Source organism: Solea solea, chromosome 6, assembly GCF_958295425.1.
Source record: "Solea solea chromosome 6, fSolSol10.1, whole genome shotgun sequence".
NCBI classification, from domain to species: Eukaryota; Metazoa; Chordata; class Actinopteri; order Pleuronectiformes; family Soleidae; genus Solea; species Solea solea.
The window spans coordinates 7830946-7853876 of NC_081139.1; the positions used below are offsets into that span (position 1 = coordinate 7830946).

Genomic DNA, 22931 nt, shown 5'->3' on the forward strand with positions numbered 1-22931 from the left:
GCATCAGATGTTAAGAGACACTCAGGCTCGCACAAATGGCGTAATTATACCACTGCAAATGTTTGAGATGCTGAGGTGCTGTATCTCGCAGTAACACTAGTGAGAGACACGAGGAGCAGTGGGGCTTATTCTGAGCAATGGATTAGATCGTCTTTAGCCCGTACATGCGTTGCTATTAGGCTACTAAAAGGTAACGCAGGTAACGTGGCTGTAGCTACTGCAGCAAAGTGTTACTAAATGGATGTCCTTTGTTTGAATGAGCACAACTGTTAAAGTACTGGCTAGTCAGCTGCGTGAAGCAGTTCTCTTTTCTGCAAATAGCAGACGTCTGTCAGTCATAACGTGTGTAAGATTTTCTTTTCCTCTTTTACTCATTGTTGAAGCCACACCTCTGCGTACCACTGCAACCTAAAGCTTGGTAATAAAGTTGTCAGGCTTAAAGCTGGTTGTAGTGTTTTACTGGGGTGCACAAGGGCGTAGGTTTGCAATGTTGACAATATTTGGAGAAAAGCCAGATTGTCCTTACCAATATTAGAGACAGAGCAATGTGTATGTGTGTGGGAATGCTGTGAGAGGAGACCGACAGGGAGCGAGCGAGCGGATTTTACGAGCATCACTGAATGCATCACAGTGTTAAGTCTCTCCCCTCTTAACATATTATATATTAGAAACTTAGAAAATAGAAAATAGTGTTTGAGAACCTGTGAAGAAATTGTGACTAATGTTCTTATGATTCAAAAAAAAAGTTCAAAATACTGAATATACCTCCGCTAAGTTATCACCATCCATTCTGTTATCTCGCTCACTGAGCTGGTGTACGTTCAGTGACACAGCTACAGCATCCAACCATGTACAATGTAAGAGGAAAACAGAGTATTCTCGTGACAAAAAAGGTTTGAGAGAGAAACAATAATAAAAAATGAAAATAAAAAAAAAGTCCATGTAACAAAACAACTCAGAACTTAAACTGTAGACCTAAAGAATTAGGTGTAATAAAGTGGCTCTTAAACTTCTTATACCAAGTAACACCTGAGAAAATATTGAGCTCTCGAAGTAACACCATTATTGCCAACGTTAAAATATAGTGTGGTGTAAATAGGCCGAGCAAAGTCGGCTACAGACTTTTCACAGGAGGCAGATTTATTCCCAATAAGATCATTATTTGCTCCCTCTTCATCATCCTCCTCTTCCTCACATATACTTTAGACACTGGTATAGTGAAATTAGATTAAGATGGAGCGAGAGATAAAGTGACTTTTTATTATTATTTTTGTTATTTGTTTAATTTTCTATACAGAATTCCTCAGCTCCACTCTGAGTACATACCCTGGTTTATACAGTAGAACAGTACCACCAGAGTTTCCACAGTTGGTATTAAGTTAAGTTAAGTCAAGTGCCTGAATGTGTTACCTTCAACACTGTTGCTGCAAATGTAGTTAAAAAGTATTGGTCAAGCATCCTACTTATATCTCCCTGTTTATTCCTTGTTGATTGCTTTACAATGTCTCTGAAAAGCGGCATAATATGAAATCTTTGCCTCTGATGTATGAATTGGCAGGTAAGAGTATTTGTCGCCACACAGAGTCAGTTAAATAAAGTCGTGATATAAGATAACATAATATCAACCAGAAGTTACATTCCTCTTGACCTCTTTAGGGACCAGATTCACTGTTCAGAACAGAGTGCTTTTCAGAAATTGAGTGAAATTATCTCTGTGCCGCAGAACCATAAAAACACAGGGGGGGGGGCATGGAGCGACTGGTGGCTGGATGCCAGGTGAAGCTCTCCTGAGAGGACCATGGGCAAAGTGGCAAAATGATCCAGCCAAAGAGCTTTGTTGTGATAAATCAGATTCACAACCCTATTTTAAGTCATCTATAAATCTCACTGAGGGTGGGTGTGGGGGGGGGGGGGGGGTAAATGAGCTAGGGAGCCATGGAGACCTCATGTAGGCAGGAAATGAGCAAGTTACTGCATTGGGTGAGCACACTCTAATGACTATTATTTATTTCTGCTGTCGTCCTGGTCCTGGATTCTCATCTGCCGCAGATCTGCCAACCAAAATGAGAAGATCATCGGGGATGGGAGAGAAAGATGGAGAGAGACGGGCAGGAAATGTGAGGCAATTACCGTGTTTGTTAATTGCGCTTCTCATGGCAATCACAGGTCCCTGGGAAACAAATACAACAATGGTGATGCTGAATGCTGGAGGTACATTTCTGGGGATTCTGTTGTGGCAAAAGATGAATTTGGCAGTATTTCATATGCCAGCACTTGTAATGCAATTATTCACAGGATTTAATCTTGGCTGCACCTTGAAAGTCATACTGCAATGGATTCCTGCTGTACAGCAGATGATCCATCAGCCGAACATAAAGAAATCCATTTACATTATAAAGCAACAGCTTCCTTTACAGTTTATGGGGAAACCAGTAAACTAGTGATGTATTGTCAGTGTATAAGTGGTCAGTCACCTCTACAGGCCATAATTAGAAGTAATATTTACCGGACTGAACTTGTTTGAGGCTGGGAATGATGGGACACAGACAGACTTTATACATACAGCGATAGCCGACTGTGGTCATACATCTCTCCTGCAAGACCCTCGTGCCTCCCGTCATTAAATACATGCACAATTAGGGGATTTTTAAATTAATGAAATCATGTGGAGGACACTTGCTAATGAAGCACACAGTTTATGGTAATGATTGGTACTTGTCCATAATTTAACTAAGCCCTCTGCTTTGACAAGCATATTATTGATTGCCTGTGCAGAATGTACCAGGTCCACTCTATCTGAGTCAAGGTTCATTATTTCATTTTATTAATTTTTTGCAAGCATCTACTTTTTTTCTCCCTCTCTCTCTCTCTTTAGTCATAGAAAATGCTTAATGATTTGTTTATCTGTTTTATCAGTGCATAGAGGAGAGCCAACTTACTTACAGTTGCAGCTGGCTTTAATAAAAATTAATGATGTACGAACACTTATAATTAATAGTGTAGCATATCTGCCTTTCAACACCACCTTACTCAGCAAAGAGCAAATACATGAATATGCTGGTTGCTCCGATGTATATATAAACGTGTGAAAATGCATTGTTGCATTAACACTGGTTACACAGTTTCTCTTTATTATTCATTTTATATGGTAACCCTTTACAATAGGTTTACCATATAAAGTAGGCTAATTAACCATTAAGTAATCATTAGGTAATAAATGATTTGTTAACCGTTTTTCTCTGGCCAGACATCTGATGTAAGATGGTTGTGTTATCTCATGGTTTGCGGAGACAAAATCAAACTAAACAGTAACTCTCAAAAGTGAACACAAGTCTACAGACCAGGTAGAAAAAAATGTTTTTCTTTTCATTTTTTTTTCTCCACTATCTTGTGCCATATCAATAATTCACTTATTTGAGACAAGCTGATATTTGACAAGTTTTACTTTGTCCTGTGCAAGCAGCTATTCCGCAGCAACAAGATGGGGATCAGGGTTCATCTTAGAGTTTAGTGGAAAAGTGACCTTCTATTGCATCAAACCAAAGCAAGCTATAGTGGCACTAGGTCTAGTCATGGTGTTTCCAACAATGTCATGGCACTATCCTCCTCCAGACACCAACATTTACCCAGAATTGTAATTGCTGTGGATTAATATAAATTACCTGTTATCAAGGTCGTGCTCTCCATTCGGAGCCACAGGCAATCGCTTGCATTGTGTTGCAACACCCCAGCTTGAAAAAGGCTGACTGTTTGGGTGCCCAAAAATCTGCACAGCTGTTAAAACCGTCCCTGCAAGAAACTCATCAATTTTAGCTGCAGAGGTTTTAAATTGTTATATGCTTTAATTACGTGGGAAAACCATTTGAAGTTACCACAACAGTCGTACCACTTTCGTATTCATCTTGGTCAATTTCTATCATCGACTACAGAGGTTGCATCAGTCATTTATTTCTCTTCACCAAAACAGCTGAGTGCCCAAAATAAATATGACACTACCCATCACCACGTCAAGTCGCCAGCAATGGTCCCTAGGCAACCATATTAACAACACAGTCGTGTTGCAGAGTGTCAAACAAGAAGGGAATTATGCTTACACACACATTCCAATGTATACATTTTTTCTTGATTGATGTATTGTGAATAAATCACTCTGTAAATCTGGAGCTGCAATTTCTTTTCTTTCTTTCTTTCATTGTGGTCATACCATTTGAGGATTGGAGAATTGTGTTTTCCATTGCAGGTTACCAAATCTCTCTCAAAGCAAAGGGATTAGGGGTTCAGGTTTAGTGGTTGACTCAAAATGTCCTTTATAATTGTATCATACAATTATAGACCACCTACAATTATATACCACCTATATAGTACCTTCTTTATATAATTATATAATCCATGTATGTCTTTATTTAAAGGTTTCTGTACAACATGTGTAAAGAAAAATTACTCCATTTTAGGCGTCCAGCTCCAAGAAGCAGTGGTCGGGTGTTTATACAACACCTTTCTATTGCTCTACACTGTAATTCTGCTGTTCGCACATTCATGTATTATTGCATCTATATGCAACCCTTTTCTGTGACCACACATCATTCATACTTAATCACACGCTGCCAGCACAGCCACCAGGAGCCATTTGGGGTTAGTTGTCTTGCCTGGGGACACATTGGCATGTAGATTAGAAGAGAGAGGGATTGTCGAACACAGCCACGACTGTCCATGACATACATGAGTAAAATGGATGCTGCAATATTTTTTCTGCTCGCAGACATCTCAGTGAAGAATTCTTTCCACAACAATTCACTACACACTTGAACATTGTTCAGTCTTTGTTGAAGGACTGAGATAAAAACTATATAAAAAGCGACCGCAACGACAGAGTCGCTGGCCTCCAATATGCTGTACTCTTTTTTTACTCTCTTTTGTACTACTTTGAATGCACTACAGCACGCTGAAGGGCCAACACCACTTATATGAATGTGAAAGCCATTGGTCAGGTTTGTTCTCCTTATAAGAAACATGCACAGGTGCAAAGTTTGGTTGGAAATGCTTTTAACAGATGAAGATAAACAGCTACAATAAGGGAAGTGGTATAGAGTTGTTGGCCTGTTGCTGTAGATGATATTCTTTTTAATGAACTAATCCAATATTTTGAAAGGGCACCAGACTGTGTGAATGAATGTGAACCGCAACAACTCACATCAGCAGATGAACACAATGACATTTGTTGTAGTTGGCACATTCATCTTTATTCTTTGATGGAATTAGAATTTGATGGCATTGATTATACTGGTGTATTTCCCCCAACGGCAGTGACTGCACCAATGTGTCAGATTTATTTATTCTTTAGTTAATAATTGAGAACTTAATTAGCAGCTGACTAAAGGAGGCTCTGAAGTTAACACTCAGTTTGATGGATACATTTGCTGCTGGACAATTTGAATATTCAAATGCTTTCTGCATTCAGGTCACAATATATCACTATCTAGTCTCATTTCTATAACATGTTTTACCTCATTTTTTGAAATCGTATTCATGGCCTGATAACCATTAAATGAGTCTGAGAGAGAGAACAAATCAGGTGTCTCTAGTCTGTCCCTCCTAATAATGGAATAAAAATGACCAGTCATTTCTGTCTTAACAAACTAAATGATTCACTGGAGTACCTGTCACTCAGCAACCTCTCTACCTGCACAGTTCTTTATGATAATGTTGGTGATCCAGACAGGATGGACTGGTCCCTCCAACGCTCTCTCTCCTCCACTAAGCTTCAAGCAGTGTGTGTTTTCAGGTTACAGCTTTTAAGTCAGAGGTATTGCAACCTTTTCTAGACTCCTTCTATTCCTGATTTTTATTTTCTCCCCCCTCCCGGCACCTGTATTCATGGATGACTTTTGGGACTTCAACAAATAAATAACAACTCATAGATGCTGCCATTTTTTAGCAAAAGAGATAGGTGCTTGTGATTGTTTTATTTGACTCTCTTACTGACAGATAATTTGACGTATTTACTTTTACAGTATATAGTTCATTGATTCATTGTCTACCACCTTATGCTCCACATGAGTGTCACTCACAGCCGATCCCAGTAGACATAGGACAAAAAGCGAGTCCTTCGCAGTGCCAACACAGAGACAAACAACCATTCGCTCTCACACTTACCATCAATTTAGACTGTGTTTTTGGGAGGAAAACCAGAGGACCGAAGAAAAAAAAACCCACAAGCCAACAACTACTCCACTGTGTGGAATCCACAGAGTCCCTCACCTCTATCAGGCTACACAAAATCCTCCTATTGAAAATATGATTTGAAAGCCTTGAGCTGAAAAAGCTTGTCAAGAGAAACCCAAGAAATAAGAGTTGGCAGCATTTTGTTCTTGGCTGAAACTGAGGCCATAAATGCCATAAACACACTTCTTGTACAATATGTCTTGACAGCAAACCACTTGGTATTTAATAGGTCAAGTGGAATTTTTAATCAGCATTAGGTGACTCATCACGACACAAACAAGACAAGTGGAGGCTCAGACAATTCAGTTTCACTCATTATTCTGCAATCGCTATTCACGTGCGTTTACAAAGCAAATTGTGGTTGCAAACGGACAGATACAGTACAACAGTCATTTTTGGAAGTGTATTCAATGGCGATGCAGACCAAAATGACTGCTGAATGTCAGTTGCACTTGTGCATAAAAAAAATATATACAAATTCTCCCATGTCTGGGATGATGTTAGCTCCATTTGATGTATCTGCAATGACCTCATTATTTCTTTTACAAAAAGAGAATAGATCAAAATGTAGAGAAGGGGATTGTAAGGACACACAGGACTGAGTAATAACCTTGCCAGTGGCATTCATATCTGTATTTAAGTGTGTGTGTGTGTGTATGTGTGTGTAGTGAATGCATACTGGGGCAAGCACTTGGTTTGCATGGGAAGGGGTGGCCAGCTGTGACAACTAGAGAACTTCCCAGTGTCTGCCACACACACACACACACACACACACACACGAAGACAAGACCACAATGAAGCACATGCACATCGTGTAAAGAGAGGTTGTGGCTTTGTCACCATGGGGTCTGTCCTGTGTCCTCCAAATCACTTAGCATACAACTCAATAGGAAACCCTTTAGTCAATTCTGTAATTAAATGTTTCAAGGATATTGAAGGCAATTTCAAAGAAAAGCGAGCTTGTGTGGTCTGTGTTAAATGGGCATCAAAACAAATTCACCTGATAAAAAATCTTCTCCTAAAACTCCCAATGTGAAATGTGAAAAAAAAACAAATTTTTAAATGAAAACAAAAACGCCTTTCATCCATGTGCCGCAGTGTAAATATTGCTTATCACAGTGGAGCGGTGACCACATTTCATGCAGCGCAGCACTGGAAATGTAAAATGATAATTTTATTATTTCCACATCACAATCTCACAGTCTCCAAGTAAGTAGAAGCCACTACATTGCTGTAAATATTACATGAGCCAGGTCATTGAGAAAGTAATTGGCTTTTAGAGTTGGCTGATACTGCTTCACTGTCTCAGCCCAGATTTATAATGTTGACTTACAGTACAAGACAGAGAGGGTAATCACTGAGACAGTTTATCCTAAAGCTCCATCTGTCTCTCACCCTCTGACATTGAGTGCGATTGTTTTGGGGCAAAACAGGTGTCAACCTTAATCAGCTTGGAACGCTTCAAGGATAAAGAAAAAAAAAAGGCCAAAAAGAAAGTAGATCAAGTGAGAAACTAATGCTTCATTCTAAAGGCATTTTGTTGTGTTTCCTTTTCATCTCATTCTAATTCATCTTGTCCAGGCTCCCATTTTGCTCTCTACAGGTTTAAGCTGAAATTAAATTGATTTGCATCAGGAAAGGAGATTTACAGTATAAAAGGTAAAACAGAAGATAAAAAAAGGACTTAACTCTTCTGGGGCTGGATTGGGTATGAGTCACAAGAGGAAATGAACAAAGCCAGAAAGAAAGAATAAAATGCAATTATGCAGCTTCAATAAACCCATAATTCTAGAACATACAAAAATACCCAAATAGATGGTTCACAATATTTCACTCAACACATCTACGGGGGCTCATTCAAAGACGTCATAAGCCGTACAACACCACAACTTGTCTGATCAACGGTGTTGGAAATGAGAAGAAATTAGAAATTCAAATAAATAAAATTTAAAAAAAACCAGAAATGATAATGTTTCTAACCCTGGTGACAGCCTCCACTTTCTAACTGTTATTACTTATTACATTTATTCTATTATCATGGTAATCTGTAGCAGCCGTCAATAATGGATTTTATAATTATTCTGTTATTTGTTATAGGTCTGTTCTGGGTGCTATTCTGAGGTGAGATTGCTTCTAATTTTGATACATCTGGGCCTAAGATTTCCCAAATGTTGAATATGAATACATGTTCATTAGAAAAAGTCAATCAAAGCAGTTAAATTAGTTTTGCTTCAAACTGTTTTCCGACTATGATCACATAGTTTGTTGGATAAATGAAGGTGTTTTCTTTTTCTACAGTTTGATGAACTTTGTTAATAGCTCGCTCTCAGAATAACATGGCAGTCTCCATATTTTTTCCCCTCTGTTATGTCTGAGGAATCAACTCAACTCAGTGAGAAAAGATGTGAGCGTGTTCACTGGATTCATATTCAAAGACCTGCCGCTGTTTCTCTCCATTAAGGCCTCTCTTCTTCCCAGCAATTCAGTTAGTAATGTATGAAGCCATGTTTGCTGACTCCCCTCAATGCTGAAATGTCAGAGGTAAGTAGAAAGAGGAATGACTAGGAAAAAGCAATTCTTATAGTAGCCTACACCATTTAAAGCAGCACTGCATTATACCTACACATAGGCAAACCAAATACACATTTTATATTTTTCTTATTCCTCAAAACTGGTGAAAAGCATTTGCTTTTGCACTTTTGTGTTTAAGATCAATTGATACAAGAAACACAAGGGCTATTCTGAGACCAGTTCATGTGATCACCTCTAGTGCGTCACAGAGAAAACCATTAAACATGTTTATGCCATATCAATGACAGCATCCCAGCATGCTAGTTATATAGTTTGTAAGCTATTTACATACATGTTTCCTTAATGTCATGGAAACAGGTTAGTCCCACTATCAAGCTAGTTTTAGTCAGACTAACATACCTGGATAATGCAATTCGTAGTGGTGTTGTGCGCACTTGTGCGTTGTGCGTGTATATATGTATATATATATATATACACACATACATATATATATATATATATATATATATATATATATATATATATATATATATATACACATACATATATATATACACACACATATATATATATATATATATATATATATATATATACACACACACACACACACACATATATACATATATAAAAACACCGAAGTACAAAGGTCCCTGCAGCGATCATTTTCTCAAAGGTAAGTGAATGCAATTATGGTGTTCTTGTAATCACAGCATCTTTGATATCTTATTGTAATCATTTTGACACGTTGGACCAACGTGGTAAACTCAATTATTGCGAATGGTTTACAGTTGTTTATTAGCTTGTTCCCATTCGCTAAGTGTTGTCTGTGGGTTATTTGAACGTGATATCCTGTGTAATTGTTTTATGAGATCTGTCTGAGGTCTACTGACACAGTTTAGCAATCGTCCTAATTCTGTTATAAGTGCATTGATGACTGCATGATTTGTTGATTACTGTGCGCTGTCCTAATTCATTAAACATAATAATAGTATTCAAGAACGATAGATTTACCAACACAGTGCACAAATTATATTACAGATTTTAGCAATGTTGACCCTTTCTTCCGGTCAATGTGTTGCCATAACTGTCATAATATTTACTTATTGACACTGAATATAATGACTCCTTCTCCCCTCCATCTTCTCACACTCCAGACACCAAGAAGCACAAAAGAGGGAAAGACACAGGGAGAGATGAGCAGCACATGAAGACACTGACTTCAACACCTATTCCAAATTGGATACGGTTATAATGACATCATGTCTACAGAATGGTACAAACTTCTCTCATTTCCAGCAGCTGTTCTAACACTTGTGAACATGAAAATGAACCTCCACCATTGATTTGCTTGGTTGTATCTTGATTATCTCAGTTCTCACTGCAAACAGAATATTAATCAACATCCAGTTTTATCCATCATTGAAATAATGACGCTGACGTAATTACATTTACTTTTAGTTTTATTTTGCATGAGACCATTGTGATAAGTCAATCATACATATTTCTTGGAAATGGCTGTGGAAGCGAGCACTAACTAATAGCAGGTATTACAGAAACGGCAGGGAACATGATCATGAATGCTATGCACACATTTGCTCATCATGAAATGTATATATTGTGAACAGAAAATTGTAAGGACCCCATGTATAAAGTGGGAAACACTGAGTTGCATGTGTTGAATAAAACATTTCAGGTTTCTACTTTGTTCAGGTGCATTCCACATGTGACGTTCATAAATGAGGTGTGTCAAACTTAAGACAATGTACTGTGTTTTACGGATTCCAGATTTGTACTGTGGTCTGTCTTTATGGAGCACAGGCAGCCCACAGTAACAGCCTGTTTTTAGATGGTTTGCTGGCATCCTGTGATATATGTATGCAGACATCAACCAAAGTCGAGCTGAGGCCGACACTTTAACGTTTTTCTTCTTACCTTCATTTTTCTTCGGCTGTTAGTCGATTTAAAGATTTTTCAGACGCCAGTTCAACAGTGTTTCAACTGTTATGTGGGACACAATATTATTTTTTTCTCTCCAGGTCCCGGTGAAGTCACATGACATGAAAACATAACAGTTGGACAGCATAAAAATGCATGCCATACTTAAGTCATCATGTTTTTACTCTGAACGGACCATCATTTAAATCAGGATGTTTCAATCCTGGTCCTGGGGACCAAATGCCCTGCATGTTTTTAGATGTTTCCCTGTTCCAACACACCTGATCAAGAATATGGGTTTCAGACAACTGGCCAGAAGATTATGTCCATATGATGAACAGTATGGTTACATACATGGTTATGTAATACGTGTATAGGGTCAAACGTCAACCACATTGAGAGCCAAATTGTGACTTGTCCATGTCAAGCAAAGCAAAACAAAACAAATCAGAAACATTCACACCGTGAGCTCCAGTTCTGCAGTCTTACTATTTATTTAATTAAATATGATATGATCTCCTCCTTTTTTTTTTCTTAATTAAAGGACTTGTCCATTGTTCAACCACTGAACTGACCACACCTTAATTAGGTTGTCTCTTATTAATGCAGGCACATGTGATTTGTAATGAAAAAGTGAGGCTAAAGCGGACGCTGCCTCTCTCGTGTGTGCTCTTGAAGTAGCTCCTTCACAACCCCTTTTCCGCAGAAATGACCTTATAACATCATCTGAATGACAATTAATCGTAACAGCACTGGTTGCACCAGTGACATTCATATCTATGCCAGTGCCTTTCCTAACAACAATGCTTATTTGAGTCAAACAACAAAAGTCAGTGACATATTGTACGTTAGTTTTCCTTTATCTTCACAGCATCTGTCGTGCCAAATGCCATTTTATGGACGATTTTTAATCACGAGTGTGAAATCAAAGTGTTGGCAAGCTTATCAAAGTGGCAGTACAAGGCTGTTTATCACAGCTCTGTTACCATTTACTGGAGTTTATCTTGCATAGTTATTGTATATTGAATGCCAATTCTAGTGATTAGTCATTTTTGTTCACTAGCTCATATTCCTAGGGCCACTATAAAGGTTTGAATAGTCAATCATGAGGGAGAGAGCATAAAACCCCCTTAAGTGTCCAAAAATAAATCTCTCTACACAAATTTAATCCAATACAACAAAAACAAGATGATTTACAGAGTCAGTCTGCAAATGCAGGCTTTGAAGACAAATTTTGAGAAGCACAATGGGGCAGCTCTACGCTTGCCCTTGTGGAGTTTGGTGCCTTGTCAATCCTGAGCTGAATTACGATGCCTATTTAGAGGACAATTGATCCAAGAGGGGCAAGAAATGGTGGAGGAAAGTGGTAGAATCATCTGCATGGAGTGATATATGCTCTTCTGGTGTCTCCTGCCCATTACTGAGGCTAATACAGTACGGCTTGAGGCACAAGAGACTCTATCTACCTCCCTGAGGGAAAATAAGTTCATGCTTGAAACACATCGCAGTGCAGAGAGCAGCTCCCTGGTAACCCTATTAATGCAATGATAAATCTTAAATGTGAACATCTCAGATGAACGGTTGCATGTTGTTTTATGCGATAACATTTTGCTAGTAGATATAGATATAGATATATACTATATAGGGCTTCTTTGCGAGTTGCTGGCTAAATGGCTGGATTAAGAATATAGGTATAAGCACTTTGTGTTGCAGGTTTCAGATGAGAAGCTGCAGAGTTGTTTCTCAATTGAAGTTCTTGTTGTTATTTAATTATTTTCTATTATTTTTTTTAAACTAGAATATAGTGGAGTGGAGTGGAGTGTATGTCTTGTATGTGTATGAGTCGGGTGACCAGGTGTACCACACAGCATTTCCTTCCCTTGCCCGACATATTAAGATGATGTTCCGCATTTAATCGGATCTATACTGATGCCTTTCTAAAAGTAACTGCATACATCTGATCTATTGACTGTAAAAAAAAAAAAAACAGGGCAGCTGTCACTGCTGAGCTGCTAGATTGATGTCAATCAACCTTAAACACCCTCCCTCTTGTTGAGGGAAAGGTTGGAGTCAGTCACAAATTATACAGATTTTTTATAACAATTTTCAGGGAGAAATATGATGGTAAATACAGCAAAAAAAAAGAAAAGAGGAAGATACAGGGACAACAAAGCACAGGGAAACTACTCACAACTGGCTAAAGCAACTGAAAGACATTTTTGAGAGTGTTTTGCCTTTTCTGATTGATTTTCTGAGACATTTTTTGAAGTACAGTTGTGTGTATAGTCATACAGTTCAATGGATTGTGGAGGAAATAAAAAAAGATATAGAACATTAATGAAAACTCACCCCATATGAAACTGAAAAGTATTCCTTCAGACTTCATTGCCTTCATCACAGGCTTCTTGGTGGATGTCTTCATCTCAGAAGTAACCACTTATTTTTATGTCCTGTCACTCTCTTTCGGCTAGCTTTGCTAGCTTAAATGCTAACGAGTTATCATAAAGTACGGTAGCTTAAATGCTAACGAGTTAGCATACAGTCGGCTAGCTTAAATGCTAACGAGTTAGCATAAAGTTCGCCAGCATAGCAGAAGTGAATTCCTATGTCTTCTGGTAAACCCCAATGTAGTTCCTCTGCAATGTGTTTTTCCTTGTCCGTCTTCATTCATGGGTGACACGCAGCGTCTTGAAGCAGCAGTGACAGTAACAGGCAGCAGTAACCGTGAGGAGCCTCCAGCAACGGCTGCATATGAAGTAGCCATGTGTTTTCTCGGTGAGGAGGAGCTGATTGGCCGAAACACCCTAACAAGAAATCGGTTCACTGCAATGAACAACCGTAGTTCAAATACAAAGTTTATGGTTTTAATACCCACAGTACTGTGATTTGAAGCATGTAGTGGCTTCTTCGAAACTTCAACTTGCATCATTTTGAAATTTTAACACAAAAATCCCTAATTTTGTGAAAAACAATCTAGTTTCTTTATATACTTGGTCTGTGCTGGGCTGACTTGTTGCCATGGTGGGTCACAAATATGGCAATATGAAATAAAATATTATTTTATATTAAAAAAAATTATAAAAAAGAGTGAGCAGTTAGGAAAATGTAAAACCGAATTCTGCCTTCACTGTCACAACAGCTGTGAAATGATGCACTCCATTGGACCCACTCAGCATGCATGTCAACAGACTATGCAGGACCAGCGTTCCTCACTTTGTACCGTGAGGCCTCAGTGTGATGTTCTCCTTTATTTGAAGTGACAGAGATGCTGCAGAGGCAAACTCAAAAGTAGTAATGGAGACAGCGTCAAATCAATTGTGTGCCACACTGGCAATGTGCAGTGAGTTATACAGGAGTCACCGCTGACCTCTAAATCAGGTACACACACTTCACACTGACTGCTACAAAACTAAGAGCAGGTGCAGTTTTATTAGTGTCTCAATCTTCCTCAGATCTCCACAACTAGTGGTGGCTGGTGTCAGAAGTACCTTGAGGGCAACAAGTATAGTACCTGTAAAAGTTAGTGAGGAGTGTTTTATTGTTGGAACCAATAGACTCTTAAAAATGCCAAGATTCCTCAAACACTCTTCTTTCAGTCAGTTTCCTTGTCTTTGTAACTGATCAAACACACACACACACACACACACACACACGGACGCTGCATATCCTTCTCCTCACACACAGGCACACACGTGTTCCCAGTGAATAGCAAACCTTACATTTAATAACACCTTCGGACCACAGATAATGTCACTTAAAGCTGCAGTCTGTAACTTTTAATTGCTGTGGAAATAATACACAACTTATATGGACATCCTGGGGTTGTGTGTTTGTCGGTCACATATTCAGGCTTTAAAAAAATTGGGTTTTCTTCTTCGTCTTCATTTAGTAAACGTTATGATTTATTTTATATCACATTTTTAGTAAGTGATATTAAGTAGCAATAATTGTGCAGAAGTCACAAAATGAGACCGTTATTCTTTCATTTTTTATTTAAATGAACGTCCGTTCATTTAAAACTATTGTTAGCTGAGTTCACACGATGCTGATTAAAGCTCCACACAGCTCCACACAACTCTGTGTTTCTCAGGATAGCAGAGACTCAGTTAAACAGATTAAGACGTCATCAAAAATCCCACTTGATCACATGACAAATCTTGGGACCCTGGGGCAGTTGCATATGGTTTGCCTTTGCTGCTTTGTTCCTTGTCTGAGAAAACGTCCCAGGTTTTCTTGGGAGCAGTGCTTTGCAGACACTTTGTGTTTCTCATTATTTATCTAACCCTGCCCTGCGTGCAGTGTTGATTCAGTTTGGATGTGCGCGGCGGCTTTGGACACTTTTTAATCTCTGAGACAAGCGTGGGCGCTTGTGTAATTACACGTTGTACTACAATATAACTTGCTGTACAGTGACACCATGACGGGCATTTCAATACGGACACAGCTGAACCGGACAGTTATAAAACTGAAAGGTTGGGCATTAATGCACAAAGTCCTTATCTGATTAAGGACCTTTATACTGTACGTGTACCTTGTTTCACTGGTTGCTCCGGCACTCGGACATTGTTGATACATTGCAGGAGCTTCTGAGCTGAAAGTATCTGACCAGTCCAGTCTTGTCTGGAGGAAATGAAATAGCCGGGAGGATCGAGCCACTCAGACCAACAAAAAGAAGAAAAAAGCCATTTTGGGGACCTCTGAATTGAAAGTAAATGAATGGTCCAGTCATATGTGGAGGAGCTGCAATAGCCAGAGAGACTGAACCACACTAACCAAAAACCCCTTTGGGAGAAAAGAACAACCAAAACGGATAAAATCTGTAAAGGGCTGCTGCTTTCAAGTGGGATATTTGGAAGTTTTGATCACATCAAGATATATCCTTGTTAGAAGACAGTCCTGAGTTATATAATGAATTGAAATCATCTTTCTCAATAAAAACTTTTATTGATGCCTTCGTAAAACCATGTCTGTCACTACAGATACTACAGTCTGTCACAGTCTGTCCACATTATTGTGTCCTTCTGTGAGCCATTAGACAGCGTCTGATCCTGCACCAGGACCCTTCTGGCTCATCTAACGTTTGGAATTAAGGGAAAGGGGTAACTGGCTGTTTCCATCAGGGCCTATGTGATTTGCCTGAGGGGGCAATAACCCAATCAATACCCTCTTAACTTTTGTGTTTTTAGTCAATCTTGGCACTGTCACCGTAAACTAAAAATGTCCCATTTTTGAGAATCCACAGTTTGCCTTTTTTCTGTCAAGATTGCATTTTGTCTCTGTAGGTTTCCTCCTACAAGCTTAGCAGACCTGTGTGTGTTAGTCCAGTATAGACTGGACTGTCTGCACAGTGTGGCCTCACTATGTCTGCATGTCGGCTCTGTGGAGAAAATGTATGTTTCTTACTAAGTGAACAGATGGCCATTTTTGCACAATATATTATTGCTAAATCCTCACAGAAATGTGCTGTTACAGCAAAAAAAAAAAAAAGGCATTACCATCATCCAAGCAGGGGATAAAGTCCTTGTCTGGGCAAAGGTGTCACTTTGAGAAAAACAAAACACTAACATTATTCTCTAACTAAGTGAATTGTATATTTATTTGTTTCTTTCTGAAAAGTTAGCTATCTTCCTAGAGAAGTGCCAATCACGAAGCATCCAACTGCATAACTAATGATGGAGTTTGGAGTTTGGCGGGTGGGAAGCCGGTGGGTATTCCAATCAGGGCGGTCACTCATCGATGACATTTTCTCCGACAGTGACAGAGAGTTTAACTGAAGGCCTGTCGCACAGAAAAGAGATATTTCTACTTCTTCCCGTGAACATGCGCTGACTTTGCACTGGATTAGTCACATGACCGGACCTCACCTCACTCATGCTGACGTGTCGCACACCACCACCGTAATGATGTCAACCATTAGTTTGTGACCTGCGGTTTTGTTGTGAGTTTTTTGCAATCTAGCGCCAACGTGCTGATGTGGTAAATCAAGTGGGAAGACAGATCGTTTTTTACTCACTGTAGACACAAACATATTTCTTTGTGTAACCAGTGGAGTCACCCCATTGGTTATTAAAGAGGAAACACTTTCAGACTTCAATTTACAGACGCAAAACAACCTCAAATCTTTTTTAATATACAGTCAATCATATTCACCCAGACCATGATGCCATTTGCTGGTCCATTCGCAAATGCAGTGAGGCTAAAGGCGATGATTAATAATGGATGGCTAAATCATCTCTTGGCAAAGTTACATGAATACATACATACATACACTCAAGCAACGCAGCTCAATAACAGAGTATGTTGTAAACTGATAAAGGAGCTAATGCAAAAAAGGATTTAAACTGTGAAATCAGTTTAAGTTCCAGCTTTAACTTACAGTAATTACTCCTCATATATTTATTCAATTACACTTATCGGGAAATTATCCAAGTTGCTGGAACTTCAGCTCAGTGAGAGAACACCAACAGTCTGTCAGATTATTTGTGTTTGAAACACAGTTCAATGTCAGTTCTCTGCAAACAATTAGTGGATACTAGTGACACATTTAAAAAAAAAAAAAAAGCCAGTTATGAAAGCGATTGAATATGAAAGGCCCTGCACGACTGTCCGTTGTAGCGGCAGATCATAAAGATGATAGCGACTTCATACGCTTCAACATCCTCTAGTAGTCTGACAGAAGGCAGAGAGGGGAAGTCACAGTGAGAGGGGGAGACTTTCTCTGGCCTGTACTTCTGTCTGTTTGTTTCCGTCCTATTCTCTGAATCCAGCCCTGGTGTAAACACAGGATTATTCATAACTAAGGTGACATGTGACACAAATGGATCATGGCTTTACTTTCTCCACGTAAACCACAGAGTGTTACACTGAGATGTAAGGTGTTTTTTAACCAAAAAATTAAGTATTTATTCATTTAAATCTTTTTTTTTTTCTTTTTCATTTTCAATACATTTTCAAGTTAAGGTCAACATTGAATAATTTGTGGACAACAGTTGGATCAGACCAGTCCATTAATCACATATTATCCTCAAACCACTCCCGCTTAATTAGACACAAAACATTATGTTGTTATTCCCCAAAAGGAAAGAAAAAAATATCAAAAGCATAAACAAACATCTTAGGATATAAAATGAATGAATGCACACAGATACACACACACACACACCCACACACACGCATCTGGAATGAAGATTGGCTGTCTGCGGGACAAAGCTGGCCAGCGGCCAATTCCATGAAACTGTCATTTTGATTAGTCTTAAATCACTGCTGCAGTTTGTGCCTTATTGCCTTACAAATGGCCGTGGAGAGGATAAGAAAAGAAATTGTTAACACACAGTTGTCTGCAGTTTGTGACCTTCAAAAAACATTCTTAATAAATCACCAAAATACAGCAAAAGTATGTCAGCCTCAACCATTCAGCGCTGAATGCTTTGCTTTTCATTATCAGCCTTAAGTTGGTTATTTTACAAAACTGGTCATAGAAAATAAATACAAATATTTTCCAGAATGTCATTTCTTCACGACCCAGACGGCACTTCTGCGACAGCGGGAGTTGAGTCCTCTGCCCCCAAGAGTCCTTTCTTTGTTCTTTGTTGTCTCTCACTCCGACTGTCATGGCGTCCTCCTCTCTTCCCGTTTTCTTCAGCACTTCGACAGAGTCCACTGTTACAAACCCACGACCATGGCGTGAATAAATAAATAAATATATAAAAACAAATAAATACATAAATATTCCCCTCCTTAAATAAATACATGTTTGTCATGTTTGACTTTTTTCTTCTTCTTCTTTTTTTTTAAACTCTCTAAACCTTGAAAACAGTCTTACAGCTTAAAATAAGGATTCTCTTTAATGGGAGATGAAATAAAAGACGGTCGTCTCCTCACACGTTTTGGTGAGTGATTAGCTTTCCATCAAAAAAAATCGGAGTTCAAACTTTGACACTGGTAACTTTCTTTCAAAGAAATAAAGAAGCTGTGCTCTGTTTTGAGTACACAGTGCTGGCTCTGATAATCTCGATAGAGTGCCAGGGGGTAACAAGAGGAGGCAGAGAATGAGAAGAAGGAGAGGGGGTTCATATGTCTCTCAGCAGGGGAGAAGCTATGCTAGGATCCTTCCTCCTCAGGGTTTCCTGGAGCGTAGTACCCTGCCAGTTGCCTGAAACGTGGTCCCCAGTCGCTGAGGTAGGAGAAATCCTGCTCTGACGTGGTGGACAGCGTGTGGATGGAGCTGAGTGAGAGCGCCGGGGAACTGGTGCCCTCAAAGGCATACGTCTGAAAGGAGTCATATGGCGGGACTGACAGGTCAGCATCAGCCTGCTCCACTTTCTTTCGGATATAGCCTTTAAATAGGGAGAAGTCCGCCATCGCTGCCGTAGCTCCCTCCGCACCTCCAGCCGCTCGGCTCGCTTGTACCCACTGTGGCAGCGAGCGAATGTCCGCGCCGGATTCACAGTTCTTGGCCTCTGGGAAATCATAGAGGTTCCTCAGGGCACTCATGTCGTACGCCTGTGTATCCTGCTCCCCTCCGCCCTCGTCATTGTACTTGATGACGTTATCCCTCATGTCCTCCTCATCCTCTGCCATCCTCTGGCCTTTCCTGTGGCGTTTCAGGGTCAGGATCAACAAGACGAGGACTGATGGAGAAGGACAGAAAGCAAGACACAGTCATTTCCAGATTAAATATGCACATGCCAATTGAACAATAATAGTCATAAGAACAAATCCTCATGGGTTTATACTAACAGCATAAATGTATGTCTATGTCATACTGATGAAACAGAAGCCAGAGGAAAGGCAGGATCTTATTTAACAGATATTAGAATTGAAACAACTGGAAATCTGCAGCTTTTACTCTCATTTTGCACAGACGTGGATTAAGAGTTGTTAGGCTGAGTTAAAAGAGGATTACAGCAATATGGTACGCCTCTTTAAGTGGCTAAGTATAAGGGGCATTCTGTAATTATTATATTGATATTTTCTATCTATATTAGTATAATTTCCCCATTTTCCTCTCATTACAATTGCCATTATTTCTGTTCTTGGTTGTTTTAGGTTTTACTTATTTTTATTTTCCTTGAAGTATGCGACATATTTCATCCAAGGTATTAACATCATTAATATTTTCATGTGCGCACACGGTTCGACACATGAAGCATGAACCCCGCGTGACGGATTTGCAAGACGTGTCCGTGAAAGAATACCACTGAAACTTAGTTTCACCTCTCAGGGCCAAAGCACAGCAGGGGAAGATAATAAATGATTACGTTTTACATTAGAAATGCATGAACATTGATTTTTCACAAACCCGATTGCTTTGCCCAGAAAATATGATTCAAACAGTCTAACGGAGACCAATCTGTATATCAATACTCATCCAAGTTGAATGAAACTTTGTGGTGATCCCATCACTGCCTAAAACAAGAGGCAGTCATAAAAACATAGGAAAAGAGGAAAACAAAGGGTGTCTGCGTGGATAAATCATTACAGCTTACATATTTTAATTGATACTAACATCTCTGATTACACAGAGCACATTTTCTTCCACTTTATCCTTCACATGAGGGTCGCGGGGGGTGACATAGGGCGGAAGGCGGGGTCACACACTGGACAGTTCGCCAGTCTATCGCAGGGTCACAGAACCGTGTTCCTGCAAAGGTTAAAGGTTAACCACTACACCAACCGTGTGGCCTGAGTTTTATCAAAATAGAGTGAACCTCTCTCTTATCAAAACATGACTATGGAAGAACAAGGGGAGACGAAAACTCCACACAGAAACAATAATAATATAATATCCCATTCAGTTCATGTGCTTATTTATTTATAATAGCTAACTGAATGAGGGGCTGGTGTCTGTTTTAATGGATAATCCATACACGTGCAGAAAGATGCTTAAATCTGTCAGGATTTTTATTGGTTCATTGACTGACAGCAGGATTTAGTTGTGGTGGCCGGTCAGCTATGGACACACTGTGCAACCACACAGAATCCCCTTCATCTTGAACAACACAATTTCAAAAAAAGATGCCAGTGGAGGGACATTTAGATAGATCATTAAGCAGTGGGTACCATGCATCTTCTGGAACAGATAGCCTGTTACCTAAAACAAATGCCTACAAGCCCAGATAGATAAAAAGACTATCAATTACACTGGGACCATGCAGTGTTTTCCAAGACAGCATGGATTGTTTGATGCTCTGAATCCTCTCGTAAGTCAGAGTGAATAAATGTCGAGCATTGTGTCCTGTGTACGTAAAAACGTGCACATTTAAGCACCCATTGCTTATTAGCATGCACAGTAAAGCCCACAGACAAACTCTCAAAGTCACCGTGAAAGGATATGACTGTAAAACACCGTTTTCGCCTTTGCTTTCTTTTGCTTCCAAGGTGCAAACAAAAAGCACAACATCTGCACAAATGACTTGTTGCTGCTCCCGGTAATTGCCTTCATGTGTAAATGGCCCAAAACTAACTGGCGGAGTGAAAACACCCGATGTGTTCCTTTCCTGAACAGCTGTGCCATCCTTGAGAGCCATGCTGATCTTGAATGGGGATTGTACGCAGTATATCTGACAGATAATGTTGAGTCATTCTTCTCTCACACTGTTTGCTTGGCTCCAGTAGGAAAAGAGGGTGTCGGTAACTGTTGTGCTTATGCACCTCCGCCATGAATGGGGCAAACTAATTGCCACTGGGTGGAGAAAAAAAACAGTCATGCTTTGCAGTAAACTGCTGCGCACGCTGCCGTGCATACTAAACAAGCAGTAAGACAATTACTCTAAATTCACTCTAACGAGGAGTAGGAGGTAACAGGAGGTAGAAAGCGTCATTTTATGAACTCTGTCATTTCCTACAAATCAGCTGCTGCAGCCGTGTTCCCCGACAACACCGGTGTCATTACCTATTACATGTACAGATGCTTGAACTGTAAGCCATCGGAAACCTATTTAACTTGGAAATTAGCATGCCGCTGGCAGTCTTACTACAACACTATGTACAGATCTTACCTATGTAGACAACCACATATGCTAACCCCCCCCCCTTTACATACAAAGCTGGTCCCCATGTGTACAGATGTTGTGAAAAGTGTTCCAGACAAGATGGTTAATTTACCCTGAGGCTGTGACGGTTGCCCCCACCCAGGAGTTCATCACAAGCAGATGGGAGGTAATTGGAATGGATGCATGCAGATGCTGCGGCGCAATGGAATGAATTCATCACATCAGGTCTATAAATGAACTGATGGAGGGACTGTTTGTTTGTAAGGTAATTAGGCAGAAATTTGTTTTCATTTTTCTCATCATCCAACAATTGATGTAATAGAGGTGGTCCGGCCTCTTGAGAGATGGAGCGCTGGCTGGCTGGTTAGGTAGTCTGTGTGTGTGTGTGTGTGAAAGAAGACAAGGTAGATGGTATGCAGTAATGTGCTTAGAGAGAATGGATGGCATTGCAGTTAATAGGAGAAGAATGATTCACCCAAGCAGGTGGATGTGTGCTAAGCATGCACGAGTAGACACAGTATTAAATTTGTTAATTTGGCGTGCGCGCGTGTGTCTGTGTGGGTATGTGTTAAGCAAAGAAGGAACAGGAAAGAACTGTGCAATGTGCAGTCGATAAGATGAGATTGCTGCCACATGCCGGGCTGCTGTCTGTTATTCGCGCCACACGATAGCTGTGAAAACACTGCTCACGCTCCCTGATTCCAGCACCTGCAGTCAGGAGAATTTACTGACCACATTATGACTGGCAGAAGCCAAGTGCTCTGACTTAGCCTGTACTCCACTGCTTGATGAAGCGCGTTCAGTCAATTTTCGACCAATCTCTATCATTCTCTCCAAGTGGAGTGGGCTTAGCACTGATTAGAGTCACTGACACTATTAGAATCGTAGCATCATTTGATTGCTGGACCCAGTGGCACAAAATATAACATGGCAATCGCTCACGGCCTTTAGCATGAGCACAATGTTCATCGTCTTCCTGAGTTAAAAAAGAAAACTCTCTACTTAGTTCTTTCAGGGGATCTGTCCCAGGATGTCAACGTCGAGACACACGGCAAACACGGTCTTTTTTTTACAGGCAGCTGGTTGCCTCGAATTTGTACATAGCATTTTCGTAGAGGCTTTTTCAAAAAGCATGATGAATAAATTATGCTCCGCTTTTAAAGTTCACTCCAGTAGATGGTTCGGTCAACGGAGACCGCATTTTTAACAACTCTCATTAGTATCGCTCTTAAAAGACACAGACAG

At 39.8% G+C, this 22931-nt stretch overlaps 1 protein-coding gene and 1 long non-coding RNA gene across 5 annotated transcripts in view; both read right to left on the reverse strand.

Annotated features, from left to right (window-relative positions):
* LOC131461094 (uncharacterized) overlaps positions 1-13425 on the reverse strand; it is a 75483-nt gene extending 62058 nt beyond the window's left edge. For both annotated transcript variants that reach the window (XR_009240441.1, XR_009240442.1), the window contains exon 1: positions 13042-13425. This is a non-coding gene — a long non-coding RNA (uncharacterized LOC131461094). The remainder of the gene's footprint in view (positions 1-13041) is intronic.
* Positions 13426-16820: 3395 nt separating this feature from the next.
* Positions 16821-22931, reverse strand: part of LOC131461224 (cadherin-22-like) — a 145224-nt gene continuing 139113 nt past the window's right edge. For all 3 annotated transcript variants that reach the window (XM_058632307.1, XM_058632306.1, XM_058632305.1), the window contains one exon: positions 16821-19322. In XM_058632307.1, coding sequence (XP_058488290.1) covers positions 18793-19322 — 530 coding nt within the window. In that variant the 3' untranslated portion in view covers positions 16821-18792. The remainder of the gene's footprint in view (positions 19323-22931) is intronic.